The sequence below is a fragment of the Mercurialis annua genome, linkage group LG6 (genome assembly GCF_937616625.2).
Source record: "Mercurialis annua linkage group LG6, ddMerAnnu1.2, whole genome shotgun sequence".
Taxonomy (NCBI): domain Eukaryota; kingdom Viridiplantae; phylum Streptophyta; class Magnoliopsida; order Malpighiales; family Euphorbiaceae; genus Mercurialis; species Mercurialis annua.
The window spans coordinates 25378013-25402169 of record NC_065575.1 but is presented as its reverse complement, the minus strand read 5'-3'; the positions used below and the strand labels follow the sequence as shown (position 1 = coordinate 25402169).

The 24157-nt window shown below is 34.9% G+C and overlaps 2 protein-coding genes across 2 annotated transcripts; both read right to left on the bottom strand.

Annotated features, from left to right (window-relative positions):
- Nucleotides 1-14133: 14133 nt before the first annotated feature.
- On the bottom strand, nucleotides 14134-15025 carry LOC126687703 (uncharacterized). Its single transcript, XM_050382260.1, has 3 exons — nucleotides 15016-15025; nucleotides 14464-14731; nucleotides 14134-14389 (listed from the first exon to the last, which is right to left on the bottom strand). Exons 1-3 carry the CDS (start codon nucleotides 15023-15025, stop codon nucleotides 14134-14136), a joined length of 534 nt encoding a protein of 177 aa, XP_050238217.1.
- A 22-nt stretch (nucleotides 15026-15047) lies between these two features.
- LOC126687702 (uncharacterized) lies at nucleotides 15048-17710 on the bottom strand. Its single transcript, XM_050382259.1, has 2 exons — nucleotides 15619-17710; nucleotides 15048-15550 (listed from the first exon to the last, which is right to left on the bottom strand). Exons 1-2 carry the CDS (start codon nucleotides 17708-17710, stop codon nucleotides 15048-15050), a joined length of 2595 nt encoding a protein of 864 aa, XP_050238216.1.
- Between the last annotated feature and the right edge of the window lie 6447 nt (nucleotides 17711-24157).

Sequence of the window (24157 nt, the reverse complement as noted above, 5' to 3'; positions counted from 1 at the left end):
ACCTAAATGAGTAATGTAAATCAAAAAACACCATCACAATCACATATACATACTTACACAAATATCTAATACTGATTTGACCTAAATTCAGATCCTACAAATGTATTTCTATATGATTTATGCATGATTATGAACTTGGTAATAAATCTGCCTTAGTAGGCAGAACATTAAGCCTCTATTCAAATATGTCCTTTGAATAGCATAGACATAATTCTAACAAACCCTTCTGTGAACCTTTAGAACATTGAGTCCAGAATACAAATCAAAAAGAATTTCATCATTTCAATATCTAATCAATTAGTTATACCGGTTTTAGTGAGGTGAGGTCAAACTGTTTTCACAGTTGCAGCAATAAAATGTTTCAGTTATTATAGGTATCCAAAAGACAGAATCAGATCAAAAACAAAGAACAAAGTTGTAGTAGACTCTATAACGTTTCTATGCAATCAATAATTACTTGATTTGGAGGTATATAACTCGACTTACGTTCAAAATACAGAAGCTCAAATTCCTGTCACAAAACAGAACAAGACCACAACTAGGTATACTATAGCTCAAAGCATAAATAGATGAAAAAACTTATCAATTCTACTTTCCCACACCTTATAATAACTTAGAACATTGATAATTGAGGTTTATCTTCTGAAATGAAGTTAGGGATTGAAGGATTTCGAATTTGCTCTCTTAGGTTTTAGGTTTCATCATATGTATGAATAAAAAGGTGCTTTTTAACTTATTCTGAACACTTATCCTTATATATAAGAAATTATAATATTTATAATGTTAAAATCAGGAAATGAATAATGTTACCTTTAGTACTTTAACAATTCCAAGAGTTCAATTGAAACCTTAAAGTTTCAATTCGTTTCAAACTCACGAAATCAACTTAGTTACTGACGAACTCCCATTTCAATTGATATGCTAAATAAACTCTAGCATTTTAATGCATGATAATGAATGTTTAATGAATGCATAATCTAAGATTAGAGTATGGGTGTGACACATCATATAGGTGATGTCATCATATGACATCACATATATGACATACGCTCATGACCTTATTACGTCATCACCATGATATCATCATTCCACTAATTTATAATTAGTGCTTTAGGTATAATTAATTACACTAATTAATTACTTAAGCCTTTTAATCATAAAATTTGGTTAAAATATAATTAGGTTCCTACTAATTTATAACTCTTATAAATTAGTTCGTAATTAACTTGGACATAGTACAATTAGGTTCCTACTAATTTATAACTCATACAAATTAGTCCCTAATTTGTACTTGTTTTTCATCTTAGATTAATTTCCGAGATATGCTAGTATCTATATAAAATTGATTTTTCGTAAACTCAATCGGTTGCACACTCTATTGTGTGTGACTAACTAGGTTCACATATATATGGTAACGAGAGTCATAAGAAACGCCTTTCTTATATTATATAATTAAATTCCATTTAATTATAAATTCTCGTAGATCGATAATGACGTCTAGCAACATATCACGACCCCCAAATAGAGATGAATGTTTCGATGCATTCTTTATGAACCAATGTTCATAATTACCGTACACTCAAAATTCCCTTCATCTAAGATTCCAATCTCGACTAGTGTCACGGTTAAGTCAAACACTGTTTATCTTGATCATATGACCTCATCTCTCAATTCTAATTCTTGATAAATATGACTTCCACTAGAAACAACTTTCTAAGTAAGTCATATACACCTGCGCATGTTTTATCATCCATCAAGAACAATTCGAGATAGCATAGAATCTTGTTTCCGTTCATCCAGAGTGATGAATCCTTTCTAGGTTAAACCCATATCTCCATATACAACTAACTAGAGCCAACACATCCCGCGGCCCTAGCTCATGAAAGATCCAGGGTTAAAGAGTATCTCTAATCATCTATATAGAAGATAGTGTCACCGCAAGTCAAAGGACATATGTACAATATGAACTAGATGACATTAAATTGACTTTGATGAATTACCATGTATAAGTCATCTAGCGTCACTTGTTCGACTCACTCAACACCTTAAGTGTCCACATGTTTATTCTGATCCCTATCAAGTAGTATGAGACTCACTACTTCCTATAATTAGTAACTCTTTATTAATCAGGAGAATAAACAGAGGTGACGATCTTTCCGGAATAATGTGATGCCCTTATTCGCAGGATCGCATCGATCGTGAACGGTTATTTAGATCACTTAGAATCTGTCACTCATATTCCTAAGACCTTAAGAATAGATTTTATCACAATATGATAAGGACAATACATAATAAATGAACACTTAGTTGATAAGCATGGTTAAGTCATATGGATTAGTTCTACAAATATACGTGATTAAATGGCCCTAGGGCACATATTACTAACAACAAGTCTCTCTAACGCGTTGTTCCGATTACCTAAGCATGGTTAAGTCATATTTATCTCACTCGTATCAAATCGTTATCCAACTTTGAAATTCTTATTCATATCAAGTCATACATATCAATCCATTTCTCAAATGCAAACACACTAGACTGACTCGATACTAGTGATCACACGGCCTATTGACACCCAATAGGTAGCTAGTTTCTTCGGATCGCATACTAGTCCTCGTATATATACTTGATATGAATATCTAACATTTAATCAAACCATATAACATACGATGCATATAAACAATATAAATATCTATATAAAATAACTTTAAGATATAATACACGAAAGTAAAGTGCAACTCACTGAAACCGCAATCCAATCAATGACGTAGTCGATGAAATGATATGCTCTCGCTATCCCACGTCTAATGACCTTTCTGCTTGCTAACACATCTGATACATAATAATTAACGTTTAACGATTAGACGTGAACCTCGTATTCTTATACGATTAATACTTTAAATTCTAAGGTTTTGTTTCATTCTTAATGTTATTCGTGAACTCGATATTCCTTTATCGTATTCACGATATATCGAACCCTGTTTCTCGTATTCGAGAAACGTATACTATCTTTGGCGTTTTCCATTATCGTAGCCCACGTAAAACGTCGAGCTAAAACTTCACTTTTTAAATTATCGGGGTCCTTAATCGTTTTTAGGGTCTAATATTCAAAAATACTAAAATCCCGTTCAATTAGGGCTAAAATCCCATTTTGGTCCCTATGGACCCACTGTGCGGGCGTGCAAAGGCACTGTGCGTCCGCACACCATGGGTGTGCGTCCGCACAGCAATGTGCGATCGCACATTCAAGTGTGCGTTCGCACACCGTGTGCGATTTCGCACACAGCCCCGGAAACGTCGTTTCTGGGCGCCCCGTCGTGCTACCACTCGCCAAACTCGTATAAAACTTCATTTCCTTCAAAACCCGTAATTTTGTTTTTCCAAAAACGCCTAAATCGAGCTAAAAACGTTAAATTTCAAATCCTAAACTAAAACGGCCATAAATTCTAATTTTAGCATCGATTCTCGAGATATTACCTTGGAACGAAGCTTAGAAACGGATAGAGTTCTCGATTCTGAAGAAATCGCCGCGAAAATCGCTTGAATCGGACGTTGAACGGCGAAACGGCGGCTAAACGACGATATCGAGCGATAATTTCTCGCTTGCTCTGGAACTCTCTTCCTGATTCTTCATTCATAACTCAAACCTTATATATTAAGGTAAAAAGCTCACTTTGGTCCTTGTTCTTTTTTCTTATTATCATTTATGTTTTAAACTTTTCTTTTATTCGATTTAGTCCATAGCTAAATCAATAAATTCTTAAATTATAACTTATATGTATTATTTATATCCAATAAATAATATGAAACCTGATATTAATATTTTCCGTCAAAACCTACAAATTTCCATTTTTAATACAAAGTGGCTAAATTACCACTTTGGTCCATGTAATTTATTTTAAACTTTTCTTGACATTTTTCCTTTTAATTCCAATTATAACTTTAGAATTTAAATATACCCGTAATTTCCGCATAATTAATTTCCCGAAACCGACCTACTTGAAATTTATTTACTTTAAATTTCTCTGAAATCTTTCCGATATCGCCACTCTGACGAGTCCAGAGTGGACACGTGGCCCAAATAAATAATTAAATCTTTTGGGGTATTACATTCTTTCCCCCTTATGAAAAATCGTCCTCGAATTTTCATAAAACTTGTTGGGATCTTAAAATTGTTCTTATACTTTCCTTGATGTCCATTAGTACGTTTTGGTCGCAGCTTTTCCTTTTACTTAAATCCTTAGCTTTCTATGCACAGCTATAACTTCATACTTATTGCTACTTGATTGTCTATCCAACTCATAATAGCTGCTTACAGTTATGTCATTGAGAATCTTCTTACTGTTACTTTCGTCTTGTCGGTTGTCATTAACATTACTTAATACTCTCCAATTCATTATTCCATTCTTAGTTATCGTAGGGTCGCTACTCGTTTCCTTTGTACATGAATAGTCACGACGTGTCGACTACATCCTTAATGATGTACTTATTTTATTCATACTTCTATGAGTATTTTCCTTTGTAATCACAATCTACGGCTTTTAATCTCTGTTATCTTTTGACGTTGCCACCTTTCTTTCTTAACTGGTTATCGTCGTTTCTTACTTCTCTCTACCGTTATCTGACACTTCGTTCCTCATCAACCAATCTCTTTCAACTTGCACCATGTCTAACACATTCACTGTCTCTTAACATAGCTAAACTTAATACATCGTCACTATCTTCCATTTCTCCTTCTTTTGCTTCCTTAAGCTATCGTGAACTTTACGTTGTTCTGTTGGTCGTGATCCTTCATCCTTTACCATTGTCTTAAACGTTTCATTTCACGTTACTTTCGATCGTATGGCTTGTACAATTGCCCTTGTTTACTAATACTACTTATATTCTTATCCTCTTCACTTTCCTCTAGTTGCTTTTTTGAAGTTCTCCTCGAGTCTCTTATTGACTTTCCAGTTAAAACTGTCTTTCCTTTACGTCATAATTCCTTGTTCATGATGACCTCATAAGAATCTCATATGTTTCTTTAGCATTTAACTATTTTGAGAATCCTTCTCGTTAATTAGCCTTCGCTTAACTTCATCTTATGTCGCGCCTCAAGTCTCTTTAACGCGTCATTCTGATTACCTAAGCATGGTTAGGTTATATTACGCAAAGTGTGCGTAAAAAGTTAAAATAGATTAGTATGTCGCGCCTCAAGTCTCTTTAACACGTCGTTCCGATTACCTAAGCATGGTTAGGCTATATTGCGCAAAGTGTGCGTGAAAAGTTAAAATTGTTTAGTGTGTCACGTCTTAAGTCTCTTTAATGTGTCTTTCCGATTACTTCAGTATGTTAGGTTATATTACGCAAAGTGTGCGTGAGAAGTGATGCTAGATTAGTATGTCCCGTCTCAAGTCTATTTAACGCATTGTTTCGAGTACAATGCTTATGTCGCGTCACAAGTCTCTCTAACGTGTCGTTCCAATTACCTAGCATGGTTAGGTTATATTACGGAAAGTGTGCATTAAAAGTGACGCTAGATTAGTATGTCGAGTCTCAAGTCTCTTTAACGCGTCGTTCCGATTACCTAAGCATGGTTAGGTTATATTACGCATAGTGTGCGTGAAAAGTGACGCTAGATTAATATGTCGCGACATAAGTCTCTTGATCGCGTTGTTCCGATTACCTAAGCAAGGCTAGGTTATATTACGCAAAGTGTGTGTGAAAAGTGACGCTAGATTAGTATGTCGCGTCTCAAGTCTCTTTAACCCGTTGGTCCGATTACTTCAGCATGGTTAGTTTATATTACGCAAAGTGTGTGTGAAAAGTGACGCTAAATTAGTATGTCGCCTCTCAAATTTTTTAACGCGGAGTTGCGATTGCCTAAGCATGGTTAGGTTATATTACACAAAGTGTGCGTGAAAAGTGACGCTAGATTAGTAGGTCTCGTCACCAGTATTTTTAACACGTCGTTCCGATTACCTAAGCATGCTTAGGTTATATTACACAAAGTTTGTGTGAAAAGTGACGCTAGATTAGTATGTCGCGTCACAAGTCTATATATAGCGTTGTTCTGATTACTTATGCATGGTTAGGTTATATAATGCAAATTGTTTGTGAAAAGTGATGCTAGATTAGTATGTCATATCTTAAATCTCTTTAATGTGTCGATCCGATTACTTCAGCATGGTTAGGTTATATTACAAAAAGTGTGTGTGAAAAGTGTTGCAATATTAGTATGTAGTGTCTCAAGTCTCTTTAACGCATCGTTCCAATTACCTAAGCATTTATATTACCAAAGTGTGGTAAAAAATGACGCTAGATTAGTAGGTCGCGTCTCTAGTCTCTTTAACGCGTCGTTTCGATTAACATGCTTATGTCATGTCACAAGTCTCTCTAACGCTTCGTTCCGATTACCTAGGCATAGTTTGGTTATATTATGCAAAGTGTGCTTGAAAAGTAACAATAAATTAGTATGTCGCGCCTCAAGTCTCTCTAACGCGTCATTCTGATTACCTAAGCATGGCTAGGTTATATTACACAAAGTGTGCGTGAAAAGTGATACTATATTAGTATGTTGCGTCACAAGTCTCTTTAACGCGTCGGTCTGATTACCTAAGCATGGTTAGGTTACATTACACAAGTGTGCGTGAAAAGTTACGCTAGATTAGTATGTCGCATCTCAAGTCTCTGTAACGTGTCGTTTTGATTACCATGCTTATGTCACGTCACAATTCTCTCTAACGTGTCGTTCCGATAACCTAAGCATGGTTAGGTTATATTACGCAAAGTGTGCGTGAAAAGTGACGCTAGATTAGTATGTTGCATCTTAAGTCATTTATACGCGTTGTTTCGATTACCATACTTATGTCGCGTCACAATTCTTTCTAACTCGTTGTTCCGATTACCTAAGCCTGGTTAGGTTATAATACGCAAAGTGTGCGTGAAAAGTTAAGATAGATTAGTATGTCGCGCCTTAAGTCTCTTTAACGCGTCGTTTTAATTACCTAAGCATGGTTAGGTTATATTACGCAAAGCGTGCGTGAGAAGTGAGTATGTCGCGTCTCAAGTCTCTTTATCTCGTCGTTCCGATTACCAAAGGATCGTTAGGTTATATAATGCAAATTGTGCGTGAAAAGTGACGGTAGATTAGTATGTCGCGTCTCACGTCTCTTTAACGCGTCGGTCTGATTATTTAAACATGGTTAGGTTATATTAAAAAAGTGTGTGTGAAAAGTGATGCTGTATTAGTATGTAGCTTCTCAAGTCTCTTTAGTGTGTCATTCTAATTACCTAAGCATGGTTAGGTTATATTGCACAAAGTGTGCGTAAAAAGTGACGCTCGATTAGTATGTCGCGTCTCAAGTCTCTTTAACGCATCGTTTCGATTACCATGCTTATGTCGCGTCACAAGTCTCTCTAACGCGTCTTTCCGATTACAATCTATTGTTACAATCTATTGTTACTTTTCACGTACATTTTGCGTAATATAACCTAACCATGCTTAGGTAATCGGAACGATGCGCTAATGAGACTTGTGAGGCAACATAAGCATGGTAATCAAAACGACGCGTTAGTGAGACTTGTGACGCGAAATAAGCATGGTCATTGAAACGACGCGTTAAAAAGACATGAGACACGATATACTAATCTAGCGTCACTTTTGACGCACACTGTGCGTAATATAACTAAACTATGCTTAGGTAATCGAAACGACGCGTTAAAGAGACTTGAGATGTGACATACTAATCTAGAGTCATTTATACTAATCTAGAGTCACTTTTCACGCACATTTTGCGTAATATAACATAACCATACTTAGTTAATTAAAACAACGCGTTGAAGAGAGTTGACATGCGACATACTAATCTTTCGTCACTTTTCACGCACACTTTGCGTAATATAACCTAACCATGCTTAGGTAATCGGAACAACGCGTTAGAGAGACTTGTGACACGACATACTAATTGTGGAGATCCCGCGAGGTTCCGCTCAAGGCCCCACACGGTTTTTGGTGGCGTCCATTTTTAGAGAGTGAGAGAAATTAATTTATTTATTATAAAAAATATTTATGGAGTCGCCACCTGGAGTTAACCCGGAAGGAAAAGATAATTAAAGCATTATAATTATCTTCACCTCTTCAGAGATTCAGGTTCGGAAATAATATCCTTTTTAATTCATCGTTTGCTTTTTGATAATTACGGGTTAACTTTTCGAATTCAAATTCTAAGGAAAATGGGTCCCAAAACCAATATACCCTCACTGTTTATCGAACCCGAATATAACAGGAGTTAGTTTTGAGTGAGAATTTTCACGCAGAGTTTCCGGTTTCCCAAGAAGTTGACGATACTCGTTTTCGTTGTAAGCTAAGAAGAAGGTTTATGGATTGAACACCAATCCACTTGTGAGTGTGTATTTAGGATAGAAACAAAAAATATAAATAAATAAGCAAGAAAAATAAAAGCATAAATTAAATTAATATATAGCATATTATTATGAACTAGTGTCAAATAATCTAAAAATGTTAGTTTAAACATTAAAAAAAATATTAAAGACCGGGCTTGTATTTGGATCGACAGGTGCCTACGTATCTGTTACGCCGAAATCAAAGTCCACGTAGTTCGCTAGAACTAATACCACAATTGAAAAAGTAAATTTTAAAATATTTGGATTTGAGTCTCGGTTTGTGTGCCGAAATGCCTACGTATCCGTCAAGCCGGAATCAAAACCCACGTAGTTCGGTTGAAATTTAAATTTTGGTAAAAAGGGTGAGTTTAAAAAGAATTGGATTTGAGTCTCATTTGAGACGCCTACGTATCCGTCAGGCCGGAATCAATACCCACGTAGTTCGCTTTTGGATCTGTTTAAGATCACAAAGAAAATATTCAATTTGTGTAAATTGAATTTGGGTCTCGGTTTGAAAGCCGAGACACCGAATAAAAAATATAAATTTGGATCTCAGTTTGAATGTCGAGGTAGTAAATAAAAAGGTTGTAGATTTGAGATAGAATAAATAATATTCTAACACCGAAATATTATTTAATCGCAGTATAAATAAACAAAATATTTAAATTTTTATAGTTCACAAAGTTAAAATAGATTGAATAATATTTGAACAACATAATATTATTCAGTTGATCTTTATAATAAAATTATGATAATTAATATTGAATAAATTAATCAAATAATATTTGAACACTAAAATATTATTGAATTATAATTATAATTATAAATAAATAATAAATAAACTTAAAAAGTAAAATTTGAGATAGATTAAATAATATATGAACACCATAATATTATCCAATCACATCCAAAAATATATAAAATAAAAGTTTTAGAGTTTTTAAATTAGAAAGGATTGATTAATACTTTAACCCAAAAATATTATCGAATTATCCATGGAACTAAAGAATAAAAATATGAAAATATGAATTTGATAAGCTTAAAAAGATAAAAAAAAATAAAAATTAGACTTGAATCGAAAATTAAATTTCGATGCCTACGTATCCGAACACCGGAATTAAAGTCTACGTAGTTCGATCATGGACTTTTAAATCAAAATGAATAATATTTAGCCTGTTTATGTCAATACAAATTCATTAGCATAATAAGATCATATATTAAACCCATCATGTGTATTAAAAGTCTTATCCATTTTTACCAATTTAATAAATTATTTTTAAGTATGTTATTATAGGCCCAAATGACCCAATTCAGTAAACTAATATCATGATTATGAATGAAACCCACGAGACCCATGAATAAATCGAGACTAAACCTAATTCCTTAGAAAATGAAACTTCTCTTCATCTCTTTTCTGAGCCGCCGTTCTCTCTAAATTTGTCCCTTCCATTTTGTCTGGTTCATAAAAATTGAATGATCCAAACGATTGCTTTCTAGGGTTTTATAAATTTTTGGATACAGATGTATCTCTATAAAGATTAATAAATCGAATGATTTTCTGTTCGATTCACAAATTCACGTTGCAAGGCGAAGGGTTTACAGATGCTTTGTTTTTACTCTTCTCTTTTCTGTTATATTTTTAGTTTGGTTTGAATCCTAACCTATTGTTTTTCATTATGTTCATGTGGGTTTGCATTTGATTTTGGACTAGTCTACTCTGGTTTATTATCTTCTGGGTTCTTGGTAGATCTATCCTAATAACTTGATTTCAATACAAAATTGGGACAATGGCAGACTGTTTCCTATGGTGATTCGATGGCTTATCGGTTTCTATTTGAGATAACAAACATCCTATGTTTATTTCATTTTTTTATGGAGTTTATGTGAACAGATTACTAACAAAAAAAATGCTCTTTTCGTTTCACAGACATGGATTTCTTGAAGAAGCACACTAGTTGGTTAGAAAGAAGAAAGTATATTTAGAGCCAATATTCTAAATGCACAAGTTGAGATGAAAATGCAGTTTAAAGTTACCCAGATGACTTTCTGAACTTGATTCTTGATTCATGTGATCATTTTGGTGTAATGTGGCCTTATGCCAATATTTTGTTGGTTGTGTGTTTAGGATCCTCTATTGTCTGCTTTTGTGATTACCCAGATTTTGCTTAGAAAAAGGGTTTCATTTGTTTATTTTTTTATTTTAAAACGATGCAAATGATTTTGTAATTATTGAACACATTGATAAAAACTGGTTGGGATACTTACAGCTGCAAGCTGCTGTTTATGCTTGAATTCAAATTGCTTCTGATTTTATTGTTGTTTTATTGTTGTTACTACTTCACATTTACTTATTGATGAACTCAAAACTTAAAAGAAATTAACAGAAAAGGAATGTACAAACAAGGAATTACTTACTTTTAGATTGAGCCCCAACCTAAAAGTGAGGAAAGAAATATTTTAGATTGAACACCAAACTAAAAGGTGAAGAGATGAAAAGGAAGAGAGACAAAAATTTCTTTTGTGGGCAGATTGCTCTATGTATTCCCTGGTGTCTTTAAACTCAAAATGTGACTTCTGTTTTATAGGCATGAGCACTAAGTAAGCGTGCCAGCATTAGTTTTAATCTTAATTATAAAATTAAAGAAGAAAACTTGACGTTAGAAAGGGGTTTTTATAAATTTTGTGAGATTCACCCTTAAAGTTGGTAAACTAGTTATAAAATTAGTGATATAGCCGGTGTGATAGCTATAACTTAGCTGATAGTCGGTATGTAGACTATGGGTTAATTGAGAGTTAGTAAATACCTGATGTGCCAACTACGAGCAGTTAGAAGTTAATCAATAGCTGATGTGCTAGCTATGACCAGGTGAAAGTTAGTAACTAGGCGATGCGTAAGCCACACAATTGTGAAGGGTTTAAGACAGCCATGTGTAGACCGTCTACCTCATAACCATTGTGTAATTTATGAGCACCACAGACCGTGCATAGGTCCACTGATAAGACCGTTGTGTAGGTTGAAAAGATTTTTATAGCCGTTGTGTGAGCTACTCAACTCATAACCGTAGCGTAAGTTATGAATATCACAGACCGTGCATAGGTCAACACATTTTAATAGCTGTTGTATGAGCTACCAATTCATAACCGTTGTATAAGTTATGAGTACCACAAACCATGCATAGGTCACACATTTTCATAGCCGTTGCATAAGCTATAACTCCATAACCGTTGTGTAAGTTATGAAAACCACAGACCGTGCATAGGTCAACACATTTTAAAAGCCGTTGTATAAGCTATAACTTTATAACCGTTGTGTAAGTTATGAATACCATAGACCGTTCATAGGTCCACACATTTTAATAGCCTGTTATCGGCTGAAAGTTGAAAATTGATATCTCCACATTGCTTTGTATGTTTTCAAGAATATCCCGAAAGTAACCTTTAAAGATGTTGTGTATGTTAATGCGCCTAATTTATTTAGAGACTACATGCATGAAAATGTGTGAGTATAAGCAGATGCCCCCGATTGGGTCATCGCTAATGATCTAACTAATCTTTATTTCATTTTCTCTGGCTTCAAAGGTCTTGACAGATCACCATACAGCCACAAATTTGGTTCAGTTGCTAGAATTTTTTTTATTGATGGTACTTGCATTTATCTTGATCCAAGCTGCCTTTTGGGGGTTTTCAACTTAGTGAATTTGTGCTCTGATTTTTGCCTGAGCCGCCCTTTGCGGGTTTTCAACACAGCGAGCTGCTCTTATTTTTGCTCGAGTTGTCTTTTGTGGGTTTTCAACTCGACGAGTTTTTTTTTGTGCTCTTATTTTTGCTTGAGCCGCCTTTGCAGGTTTTCAACTCAACGAGTTTTGCCCAATTTTTCTCAAGTCGCCCTTTGTGGGTTTTCAACTTAACGAGCCATTTTCTTTAGTGCTCTTATTTTTACTTGAGCTACCTTTGCAGGTTTTCAACTCAACAAACTTTGCCCAATTTTTCTCAAGTCGCCCTTTGTGGGTTTTCAACTTGACGAGCTCTTATTTGTGACGTAATGGATGTAAACTGAAAGAAAAATTCATAGGTCGAAGAAAGGTTTGAGGAAGGTATGTTTTTTTATAGAGAATATGAGTAGGTATTTTTCAATATACAGGTGCATGAAAATAATGTTTTTTTTGTTGGACTTGAACTCAACGATTTGAGTGCATATGTACCTGCTATTGCAGGATCAAAGTCCACGTAGTTCGTCATGGACATCCAAAATTTATTTTTAAAGGAAAGGTGTGAAAGAAATGATTTTTTTTAGAGATTGGACTTGAACTCAATGATTTGAGTGCCTATGTACCTGCAATTGCAGGATCAAAGTCCACGTATTTCGGCCTTTTTGGGCAAGAGCGGATCGATAATTATTTCCACAAATATTTCAAAGCCAATTGAATGTATTTTATTTCATTTTAACGAGGGTACAATACTTTAACACTTTGCACAACTATTATTAGTTCGCCCATAGAGGGTTTTCAGACTAAATATTTTCTCTCAAATCCTTAACTTTCACCTAGGTTGTTTTGGAACATCATAACCTAGCGGGATAAATCACACCTTTTCTCAAACATAATACTTTTTGAGCCTATCCAGATTGATCGGCTCCGTGAATTCATTGCCTTCCATGTCGGATAGTTTGACAGCTCCTTCTGACATGATTTTTTTAACCAAGTATGGACCTTCCCAATTAGGTCGAAATTTGCCTCTTGGATCAAATGGTGTTGGTCTTGATTGTTTCAACACCAGGTCACCCTCTTTTATCTTATTTATTTTGACCTTTTCATTGAATGCTCTGGCAACTTGCCTTTGGTACATCTGGTTATTGAACAACGCTCGTATTCTCTTCTCATCCAAAATGGTCAAGTGTTCATATCTTGCTCTAGCCCATTCGTATTCTGGAATTTGGGCCTCAAATACCACTCTGAGTGACTGCAATTCGATCTCCACTGGTAGGACCGCTTCCATTCCAAATACCAACGAATATGGAGTTGCACCAGTTGACGTTCTTGCCGTCGTCCTATATCCATGTAAGACATAAGGCAATTTCTTCGACCAATCTCTATATGTTTCCACCATTTTGGCAAGGATCTTTTTGACATTTTTATTGGCCGCTTCCACCGCGCCATTAGCTTGAGGTCTATAGTGTGAAGACTTATGATGCTCAATTCCATTCTCATGCAATAGATGCCTGACTTCTCCTTGAAATTGAACTCCATTATCGCTAACAATATGGTGTGGAACCCCATACCTATATATTAGACGATTTTCAATGAACTCGGCCATTTTTTTTCCCCCATTATCTTGTAGGACTGGCTTCTACACACCGTGTAAAGTAGTCTATGGCGACCACGATGAATTCATGACCGTTTGACGCAGTCGGATGAATTTTACCAATAATGTCAATACCCCATGCTGAGAAGGGCCAAGGCGAGGTCAGACTATGTAACTCTGATGGTGGGATATGGCTCAGATCTCCATGAATTTGACAGTTATGGCACCTTTTAACAAAGTGGATGCAATCGGCTTCCATTGTCAGCCAGAAGTATCCTTGCCTCATAATTTTGCGCGACAATTATTTTCCATTCATATGGAGTCCACAAATCCAGAATGGACCTCCTCCATGAGTTGCTTGGCCTCTTCTTCATCTACACATAGCAGGTGTAGATCATGGTGACCCTTGTATATCTTTCCTTGTAACAAGAAAAATTGTTGTGCTAGTTTTCAGATCAAATTTTTGTCCTTCTTTGTAGTAGCTTCTGGATATTGTTTATCTTGAATGAATCTTTGAATATCATAATACCATGGTTTTTCATCTTGAGTGATGTCTAATACTTTTGTCCCCTCAAAACAAGGAACTTTACTTCTCACCATCACTAAAGGCCTGATAAACAATCTTCCCGGATCTTCCCAAACTGATGCTAACCCAGTAAGTGCATCTGCAATCTGGTTTTCTTCCCTAGGGATAAATCTAACTCCGCTACATCAAAATGCGTCTTGAGTACTTCAATATATTGGAGATATAGTTTTAATTTTTCTTCTTTTATCTCGCACTCTTTTCTCACTTGTTTAATCACCAAACTAGAGTCTCCAAAGATATCCGCGTGTTTAACTCCTATTGCTCTCAAAGATTCCATCCCAAAGATGCACGCTTCGTATTCATACATGTTATTAGTCACCCAAAAATCCAATCTTTTGGATAGTGGTATCCATTCTCCTTCCGGGGATATCAAAATGACACCAATGCCAGCTCCACTTTTATTCACAGCGCCATTAAAGTACATTTTCCATTTTCCAATATCTATTAACCCAATTTCTTTGTCTGGAAAAGAAAAGTCAATGGGCTCATCATCATTTACTGAATTTTATGCCAAAAATTCAGCCACAGCTCTTCCCTTGATTACTTTCTTGGATATGTATTGTATGTCAAATTCGGACAACAAAAGTAACCATCTTCCAAGCTTTTCGATTAAAGAAGGAGTTTTGTATAGGTATCTCATAGGATCAATCTTTGATACCACATCGATTTGGTAGGTCATAAAGTAATGCCTTAATTTTTTAGTGAGCCATACCATTGCTAAACACATTTTCTCTATCATCGTGTACTTTTGTTCATTTTCACTTAATTTTTTGGTGAGCTAGTACACAACATGCTCCACATATCCCACATCTTCTTGTGCTAGCATAGCCCCCATCGACTGTTCTTCTATGGAAAGATACAAAGTCAAAGGTTTTCCTGATTTAGGAGGCTTGAGGATTTGAGGATTTGACAAATATTCTTTAATTCTGTCAAAGGCCTCTTGACATTGTTCAGACCATATCATTGACTGACTCTTCTTCAATTGGTTGAAAATTGGAGCACACAAAGAAGTTAGTTTGACTATGAACCTACTTATGTACTGCAACATTCCTAGAAATCCTCGGACTTCTGTCTCTGTTCTCGGGGAATGCATCTTTTTGATAGCTTTTACTTTGTCTGGATCAATATCTATCCCTTTTTGGCTTACTACATATCCCAATAATTTGCACGACCCAACTCCAAAAATACACTTCTTTGGGTTAAGTCTAAGGTTGTACTTAATGACCCTATCTAGAAATTTTTCAAGGGCTTCAAAGTACTCTTCCTCGGACTTTGCTTTTACTACATATCATCCACATATATCTCTACTTCTTTATGCATCATATCGTGGAATAGGGTTGTCACTGCACGTTGATATGTAGATCCAGCATTTTCTAATTCAAATGGCATAACCTTGTAACAGAAGGTTCCCCATTCAGTGATAAAGGATGTTTTAGCCTTGTGAATTTGGGCAGTTAATACTTGATTATAGCCGGAGAAGCCATCGCAACAAGTATACCATAACATTTCTGCAGCTGCATCTACTAGCACATCGATGTTAGGTAATGGAAAATCATCTTTAGGAGATGCTTTATTAAGGTCTCTGTAATCCACACACATTCTGACTTTCCCATCTTTCTTGGCTACAGGAACAATGTTGGCTAGCCATTCTGGATAATCAATTACTTCTAGAAATCCATCCTCAATCTGTTTTTCCACTTCTTCTTTAACCTTTTGCGCCCACTCTGGCTTCATTCGTCTAAGCTTTTGCTTAATTGGTTTGGCGTCATCATATGTCGGAATATAATGTTGAGCGATATGTCGATCAATTCCTGGCATATCCTCGTAAGTCCATGCAAATGCTACTTGTTTATCTTTTAGTATTCTCTCATGTCTCTCTTTAAACTCAGGAGTGCAATTGCTTCCTAAAAGTATTTCTTTAGGATTTTCGGTTGTACCCAAATTAAATGAGATAGAATGCATTGAGTTTATATGAAATATGCTATGCAAATAATCTAATGTGCATATGCTTGCATTAGGAAAAACATCAAACAAATAAGCAAAGTTGGTGTTTATTTCATTGAATTTGGAAAGGAATACATCATTGTCATCCATTACATCAGAAATAAAAACATCATCATCTAAACTAAGAGTTTTAGAATTATTCTGGACATAGTCCTCCATCGAGATGGTCTCGACCTCAGCTTGGACACCGACAACATGGTTTAGACCTATCAGCATATTGTTGACATCCCACTTCTTCTTAATGCAAACATCCTTGACGGCATCATTGAAAATTTCCCAACCGGGCCACTCCTTTTGAGGTTTCATATTCTTGTAAACATGATGGGTTCCTTCCTTTAGAAAAATACCTCTCTCAGTCTGCATTGCACTTTTATAGGCAGTTTCTTGGTTATAACCGAGGCCAACCCTGGTGTTTTGTCCTCGAAGGACAGGAATGGTAGGGGTGCCTTGCTGATTCTTCCCTAATCCCAAGTCAGGGAAAAATTTCATATTCTTCATCATAACAGCAACTTGAGGATCCATATAATCCTCATATATTCCACCAACTAAGTTGAAACCAGTAATTGGAGGATTTTCAGCTTCTAGATTAACTTTAGAACATATGCCGTCCTCCTCAGCTGATATAGTGATAATCTCATTGTTAAATGGGAACTTAATCTTCTGATGAAGGGTGGATGGAACTCCGCCTAAAGCATGAAACCAAGGTCGACCAAGTAGTAGTGCATAACTGATTGGTATATCCACCACCATGAACTCCACTATAGACTCAATAGGTCCCACTTTTACAGCCGTTTTGAAGGTTCCTTCCACTGGTCTTTTAGACTCGTCATATGCTCTCACTATTGATTCTATTTTTTGCATGTCATTTTTAGTTATACCCAATTTGGGTAACACTTTTAGAGGACAAACGTTTAACGCCGAGCCGTCATCTACCATGACTTTGGGAACAATCATCCCTTTAGCTTCCACTTGAATGTACAATGCTCGAATATATTTCCTACCTTCAGATGTTAGTTCTTTATCAGAGAAGATAATGTATGCATCCCCTTTGACTAATTGAACCAAGTCTTGAGGAGTACTGTTAACATTTATGTTCAGACTAGCGAGTGCTTCAAACATTGCATCTCTATGGGTTTTGGATGCAACTAGCAAATCCCACACACTTGCATTTGCTTTAGTTTGCCTCAGCTGCTTCAACACCACATCCTCTTCACATTCTTTCATTGCATCTCCTCGCGTATTATTTTCTTTTTCCTTCTCTCTTGCGTCACTGTAGAAGCGACCACTCCGAGTAATTGGTTTCACAGCTTCCGTTTCTCCACATTGACTCACCCAAAAGTTATCTGAATCTGGTGATATACTTTCATAGTCAATTTCCATCGACTCCCAAAAATCGGAAGGCACAAGATATCCTGAATCTGGTACTCCTTTAACCATTTTGACATACATGCTTTGTGAATTTTCTATGGTTTGATCAGAGGGTTCCTCTTCATGTTAGTCGTGATTTGGAGAGCACCACCTTCTTTTGAAAGCCTCGTACGATGGATCCTTACCAATTACAGATATTGGTAGGGGTTCATATGGGGAGAGCTTGGTTCTTTGTGGATTCGGCGCGTGCACTTGGATAAAGCTTAAGATTTCCTCTTCATCGGTAACATCAATTGTGAGCATATAAATACCAGGTACAACTTGATAATTTCTGTTACTATTATTTTGGTGGTTGGATAAAGGATTGTGTTTAGTTGATGGTCTGTTTGGGTCATCGGGGTTTGGAATTTTTCCGGAATCAATGAGATCCTGCAAGATATCTCGGAGTCTATAACAAGTGTTCGTGTCATGTCCAATTTGTTGGTGGTATAGGCATTTTAGGTTAGGGTTAAAATTTGATGACACTTTGGATGGTAAAGGTTTTGGGTCTAAGGGTGCAATTAGATTTCTCTTTTTAAGCTCTTCGAAGACCTTTGACAAGGGAAGCTTAAAGCTAGAGTATGTTCGAGATGGACTGCTTAGTGCTTTTACGTCAGAAAATTTTGTTGAGGTGTTTGGATTTGAGGTTATACTTGTACCCTTTCTGTTATTAGTATTGAAGCTCGCGTAAGCCTTATTTCTTTCTTTTATCACCTTTTCAGCTTGCAACGCAGAATCACAGAGGTCTCTAAAAATTTTGAATGGAAAACATGCTATTTCCTTCTTGATATTAGGTAGTGATCCATTAATCATGAGGTGGATTTGGTCCTTTTCACCGATCTGATTCTTGAGTTGGGAAGCTTTTTGTAACCATCTTCTGAAATAGTCCATAAAAGGTTCCTCGGCCTTTTGAGTAGTTGATTGTAAGTCCATAAGAGTGACTTCCATATGGGAGGTATAATCATACCTTTTAACAAATTGAGCTATCATTTCTCTCCAGTCACTCCTTGCGGCCCGACTCAGCCCGTAGTACCATTCTAGAACAGGTCCTTCAAGTGAAAGAGAAAACAGACTCCATATAGTGTCTTCATCAGCACCCGTAGTATCCATATGAGTTTTGAAGCGCTTGAGATGACTAATTCAACAACCGACCCCATTGTACTTTTTTATGTCAGGATACTTGAACTTTGACGGTAAGGAGCTTGGAGGAACCAAACTGAGATCATCCGGGTTAAAAGTTCCTTTCTTTTCGTCAGCTACTTGAGTTTTTAACTTTTCAAGTTCCTTTGTGATCTTCTCAATCTTAGAGTAGGGTGGTGTAGGATTAGCACTGAATTCCTCAGATTTCTTTTCTCCAAATAGGTGGGCACATGTTTCCCCTTTGTCTGTTATGGAGGCTTGGTTCATAAACTTGGCATGTTTTGAGTCTGCTACTGGAGACGATTCAATTGTTAGCATGGAAGGTTCTGCAGTTCCTTTTCCTTTCAACTGCCTTAATGCTTCTAAAAATTGGAGCTAGCTTGGCATCAAGAGTGTTCTCAATTATCCTTTCCACCTCGTCCCGTAAGACAGGGTCGGTTCCTTGGCTGGTGGGTGATTGTGAGCTTTGCAATTGCGATTGCTGAGCCATTGGAGATTGTCTAACTGGTGTGTAGAAATTGATTTCAGTCGGTTCAGGCAATTTGTCAAGACGCTTTTCGGACCTAGACCAGACAACTTGTTTCGGTGACTGCTTACTTCTTTTGTATTGAGTAGTGCGAGGTAACTTTGGAGGCGCAATGATGTTTACTAAATAAAACAAAATGATGCATTATTAGGAAATCGTGTTGATATGCATACCGGACATTAAGTGCATGAATAAAGCATTTATATGTATGATATTCCAAAAATTATATGCAAATGCATAAAATGCGTGATATGTCACTTTCGGTCATTCCAAATAAATCATACAAAACAATGCGTAGAATCGGTCCTCCTCGACCTTATGTTTCCAATTTATTCTAACATCATAAGACATTGTCATAAGGCAAAGCCTAAATGAAGTTTCTAATTTTCCGTACGTGAGTTTTAGGACATGAAAAGTCAACTAGTAAATAACCATAAAGCAAACGATGAATATTTTCAGAATTATTTCTAACGTCCCTAGTGGAGTTGCCACTGTGGAGATCCCGCGAGGTTTTGCTTGAGGTCCCACACGGTTTTTGGCGGCGTCCATTTTTAGAGAGTGGGAGAAATTAATTTATTTATTATAAAAAATATTTATGGAGTCGCCACCCGGAGTTAACCGGGAAGGAAAAGATAATTAAAGAATTATAATTATCTTCACCTCTTCAGAGATTCAGGTTCGGAAATAATATCCTATTTAATTCATCGTTTGCTTTTTGATAATTACGGGTTAACTTTTCGACTTCTAATTCTAAGGAAAAGGGGTCCCAAAACCAATATACCCTCACTGTTTATCGAACCCGAATATAACAGGAGTTAGTTTTGAGTGAGAAATTTCACGCAGAGCTTCTGGTTTCCCAAGAAGTTGACGATACTCGTTTTCGTTGTAAGCTAAGAAGAAGGTTCATGGATTGAACACTAATCCACTTGTGAGTGTGTATTTAGGATAGAAAAAATATATATAAATAAATAAGCAAGAAAAATAAAAGCATAAATTAAATTAATATATAGCATATTATTATAAACTAGTGTCAAATAATCTAAAAATGTTAGTTTAAACATTAAAAAAAATATTAAAGACCGGGCTTGTATATGGATCGACAGGTGCCTACGTATCTGTTACGCTGAAATCAAAGTCCACGTAGTTTGCTAGAACTAATACCACAATTGAAAAAGTAAATTGTAAAAGATTTGCATTTGAGTCTTGGTTTGTGTGCCGAAATGCCTACGTATCCGTCAAGCCGGAATCAAAACCCACGTACTTCGGTTGAAATTTAAATTTTGGTAAAAAGGATGAGTTTAAAAAGAATTGGATTTGAGTCTCATTTGAGACGCCTACGTATCCGTCAGGCCAGAATCAAAACCCACGTAGTTCGCTTTTGGATCTGTTTAAGATCACAAAGAAAATATTCAATTTGTGTAAATTGAATTTGGGTCTCGGTTTGAAAGCCGAGACACCGAATAAAAAATATATATTTTGATCTCGGTTTGAATGTCGAGGTACTAAATAAAAAGGTTGTAGATTTGAGATAGAATAAATAATATTCTAACACCGAAATATTATTTAATCGCATTATAAATAAACAAAATTTTTAAATTTTTATAGTTCACAAAGTTAAAATAGATTGAATAATATTTGAACAACATAATATTATTCAGTTGATCTTTATAATAAAATTATGATAATTAATATTGAATAAATTAATCAAATAATATTTGAACACTAAAATATTATTTAATTATAATTATAAATAAATAATAAATAAACCTAAAAAGTAAAATTTGAGATAAATTAAATAATATATGAACACCATAATATTATCCAATCACATCCAAAAATATATAAAATAAAAGTTATAGAGTTTTTAAATTAGAAAGGATTTTTTTTTTCCAAACGATAGAAATTCATTAAAAAGATTCAAGTACAAAATATGAAAGTCATATCACAATCCACATTATGATCTTTCAAAATTGAACAATTAGAAACTAAGTAACAATTCCGGATAAGCAATAAATAATCAAAAGTGAGAAAAAATCCGTGACTATGTTCCCGCATAAACTTAACAACGATGAAACTATGTTTCTCGTAGACGTAGTACTTGGATAGTTCTCCTTTCGATTTGCTTTTGAAACCGCTCTATCCGGTTGAGCTTAGCATTCCGATCTTCATCTTCAATGAATTCATATCAAAGATAACCCAACAAACCTCCCTAATTTTAGATCTATAATAGTTTAAATGGGTTTTCAAAATCTTCGAATATAGATCTACAAGAACTTTAACAAATCTAAAAACCCCCATTTTTTAAGATCTTCAAAAACTTGTATAGATCTAAAAGACACCCCACATATATTTTAGATCTTAAAGAATCGGATCTCAAATTCGAAAACCCATCAAAAATCTTGATAGATCTAGCACCTACAAACACCAAAACCTTTAGACTTATTCAAATATGAAAAATACAAATCAAAACCAAAAAAACTTCATAACCAAAGACTTTATTCAACTAAAGAAGGACATAGTAGATCTATAGTAAATAGTATTATGGGCGGAAAGAAAATGATTTTCCGGTTAATGCCGGAGAAATCATCTTCTTCCACCCTTAAAAAGATGAACAAATGAAGAACTTTTTTTTAGAGAGAATGGAGAGCAAATATTTTAGAGAAAGAGTGATGTATTGGTTTAGAATAAGCCATTTTTAATAGAGTTAGGATTGAATAATACTTTAACCCAAAATATTATCCAATTATCCATGGAACTAAAGAATAAAAATATGAAAATATGAATTTGATAAGCTTAAAAGATAAAAAAAAATTAAAAATTATACTTGAATCGAAAATTAAATTTCGATGCCTACGTATCCGAACACCGAAATTAAAGTCTACGTAGTTCGATCATAGACTTTTAAATTAAAATGAATAATATTTGGCCTGTTTATGTCAACACAAATTTATTAGCATAATAAGATCATATATTAAACCCATCATGTGTATTAAAAGCCTTGTCCATTTTTACCAATTTAAAAATTATTTTTAAGTATGTTATTATAGGTCCAAATGACCCAATTCAGTAAACTAATATCATGATTATGAATGAAACCCACGAGACCCATGAATAAATCGAGACTAAACCTAATTCCTTTGAGAATGAAACTTCTCTTCCTCTCTTTTCTGAGCCGCCGATCTCTCTAAATTTGTCCCTTCCATTTTATCTGGTTCATAAAAATTGAATGATCCAAACAATTGCTTTCTAGGGTTTTATAAATTTTTGGATACAGATGCATCTCTATGAAGATTAATAAATCGAATGATGTTCTGTTCGATTCACAAATTCACATTGCAAGGCGAAGGGTTTACATATGCTTTGTTTTTACTTTCTCTTTTGCATAATATTTTTGGTTTGGTTTGAATCCTAACCTATTGTTTTTCATTATGCTCATGTGGGTTTGCTTTTGATTTTGGACTAGTCTACTCTGGTTTATTATCTTCTGGGTTCTTGGTAGATCTATCCTAATAACTTGATTTCAATACAAAATTGGGACAATGGCAGACTGTTTCCTGTGGTGATTCAATGGCTTATCGGTTTCTATTTGAGGTAACAAACATCCTATGTTTATTTCATTTTTTTAAGGAGTTTATGTGAATAGATTACTAACAAAAAATGCTCTTTTCGTTTCTCAGAGATGGATTTCTCGAAGAAGCACACTGGTTGGTTAGAAAGAAGAAAGTATATTTAGAGCCAATATTCTAAATGCACAAGATGAGATGAAAATGCAGTTTAAAGTTACCCAGATGAGTTTCTAAACTTGATTCTTGATTCATGTGATCATTTTGGTGTAATGTGGTCTTATACCAATATTTTGTTGGTTGTGTGTTTAGGATCCTCTGTTGTCTGCTTTTGTGATTACCCGGATTTTGCTTAGAAAAAGGGTTTCATTTGTTTATTTTTTTGTTTTAAAACGATGCAAATGATTTTGTAATTATTGAACACATTGATAAAAACTGGTTGGAATACTTACAGGTGCAAGCTGCTGTTTATGCTTGAATTCAAACTGCTTCTGATTTTATTGTTGTTTTATTGTTGTTACTACTTCACATTTACTTATTGATGAACTCAAAACTTAAAAGAAATTAACAGAAAATGAATGTACAAACAAGGAATTACTTACTTTTAGATTGAGCCCCAACCTAAAAGTGAGGAAAGAAACATTTTAGATTGAACAACAAACTAAAAGGTGAAGAGATGAAAAGGAAGAGAGACAAAAATTTCTTTTGTGGGCAGAGTGCTCTATGTATTCCCTGGTGTCTTTAAACTCAAAATGTGACTTCTGGCATGAGCAGTGGCAATTTTGTAAATATGAAGAATGTGATTATCTATGTCTAATTCTATTTAATTAGCTACAATTCTGATTTAAGTGTTCTTAATTGTGTTTTGCAGCTCAAATGAATATTAAGCTGCAGTGAAATCACTGTTGATGAGCACTGTAGCAAATAGTGCCACAAAAGACGAAAATGGTCAAATTGTAGTTTGGTGTCTGAAGTTTTAATTATGTACCAAATTGGTCCCTGAAGTTTTTAAATTGCAGTTTTGTTCCTGTAATTTATATTTCTATCATTTTTGTAATTTTCATTTTTTTTATGTAAAATAAAAATGATAATTAATATAAATATTCATTTTTTTAATTTATTTGATTTTTATTGTTTTCTTTAGCAATTTAATTTATTAAGCTTATTTTACTCGCTTTCAAAATTTATTCCATTCACTTAATAAAAAGACTAAATGGCGAAAATATCAAGTTAATTTCCAAAATTTAT

What these genes read in the sequence shown, in the direction of transcription:
- LOC126687703 (XM_050382260.1), bottom strand. An exon ending in ATTAAACAAGTGAGAAAAGA is followed by an intron (nt 14,390 to 14,463) that starts GTGCGAGATAAA and finishes ATTTTGATGTAG; the next exon opens with CGGAGTTAGATTTATCCCTA.
- LOC126687702 (XM_050382259.1), bottom strand. Translation starts at nt 17,710, where the DNA reads ATGGTTAAAGGAGTACCAGATTCAGGATATCTTGTGCCTTCCGATTTT. An exon ending in TGCTGGATCTACATATCAAC is followed by an intron (nt 15,551 to 15,618) that starts GTGCAGTGACAA and finishes GATGATATGTAG; the next exon opens with TAAAAGCAAAGTCCGAGGAA.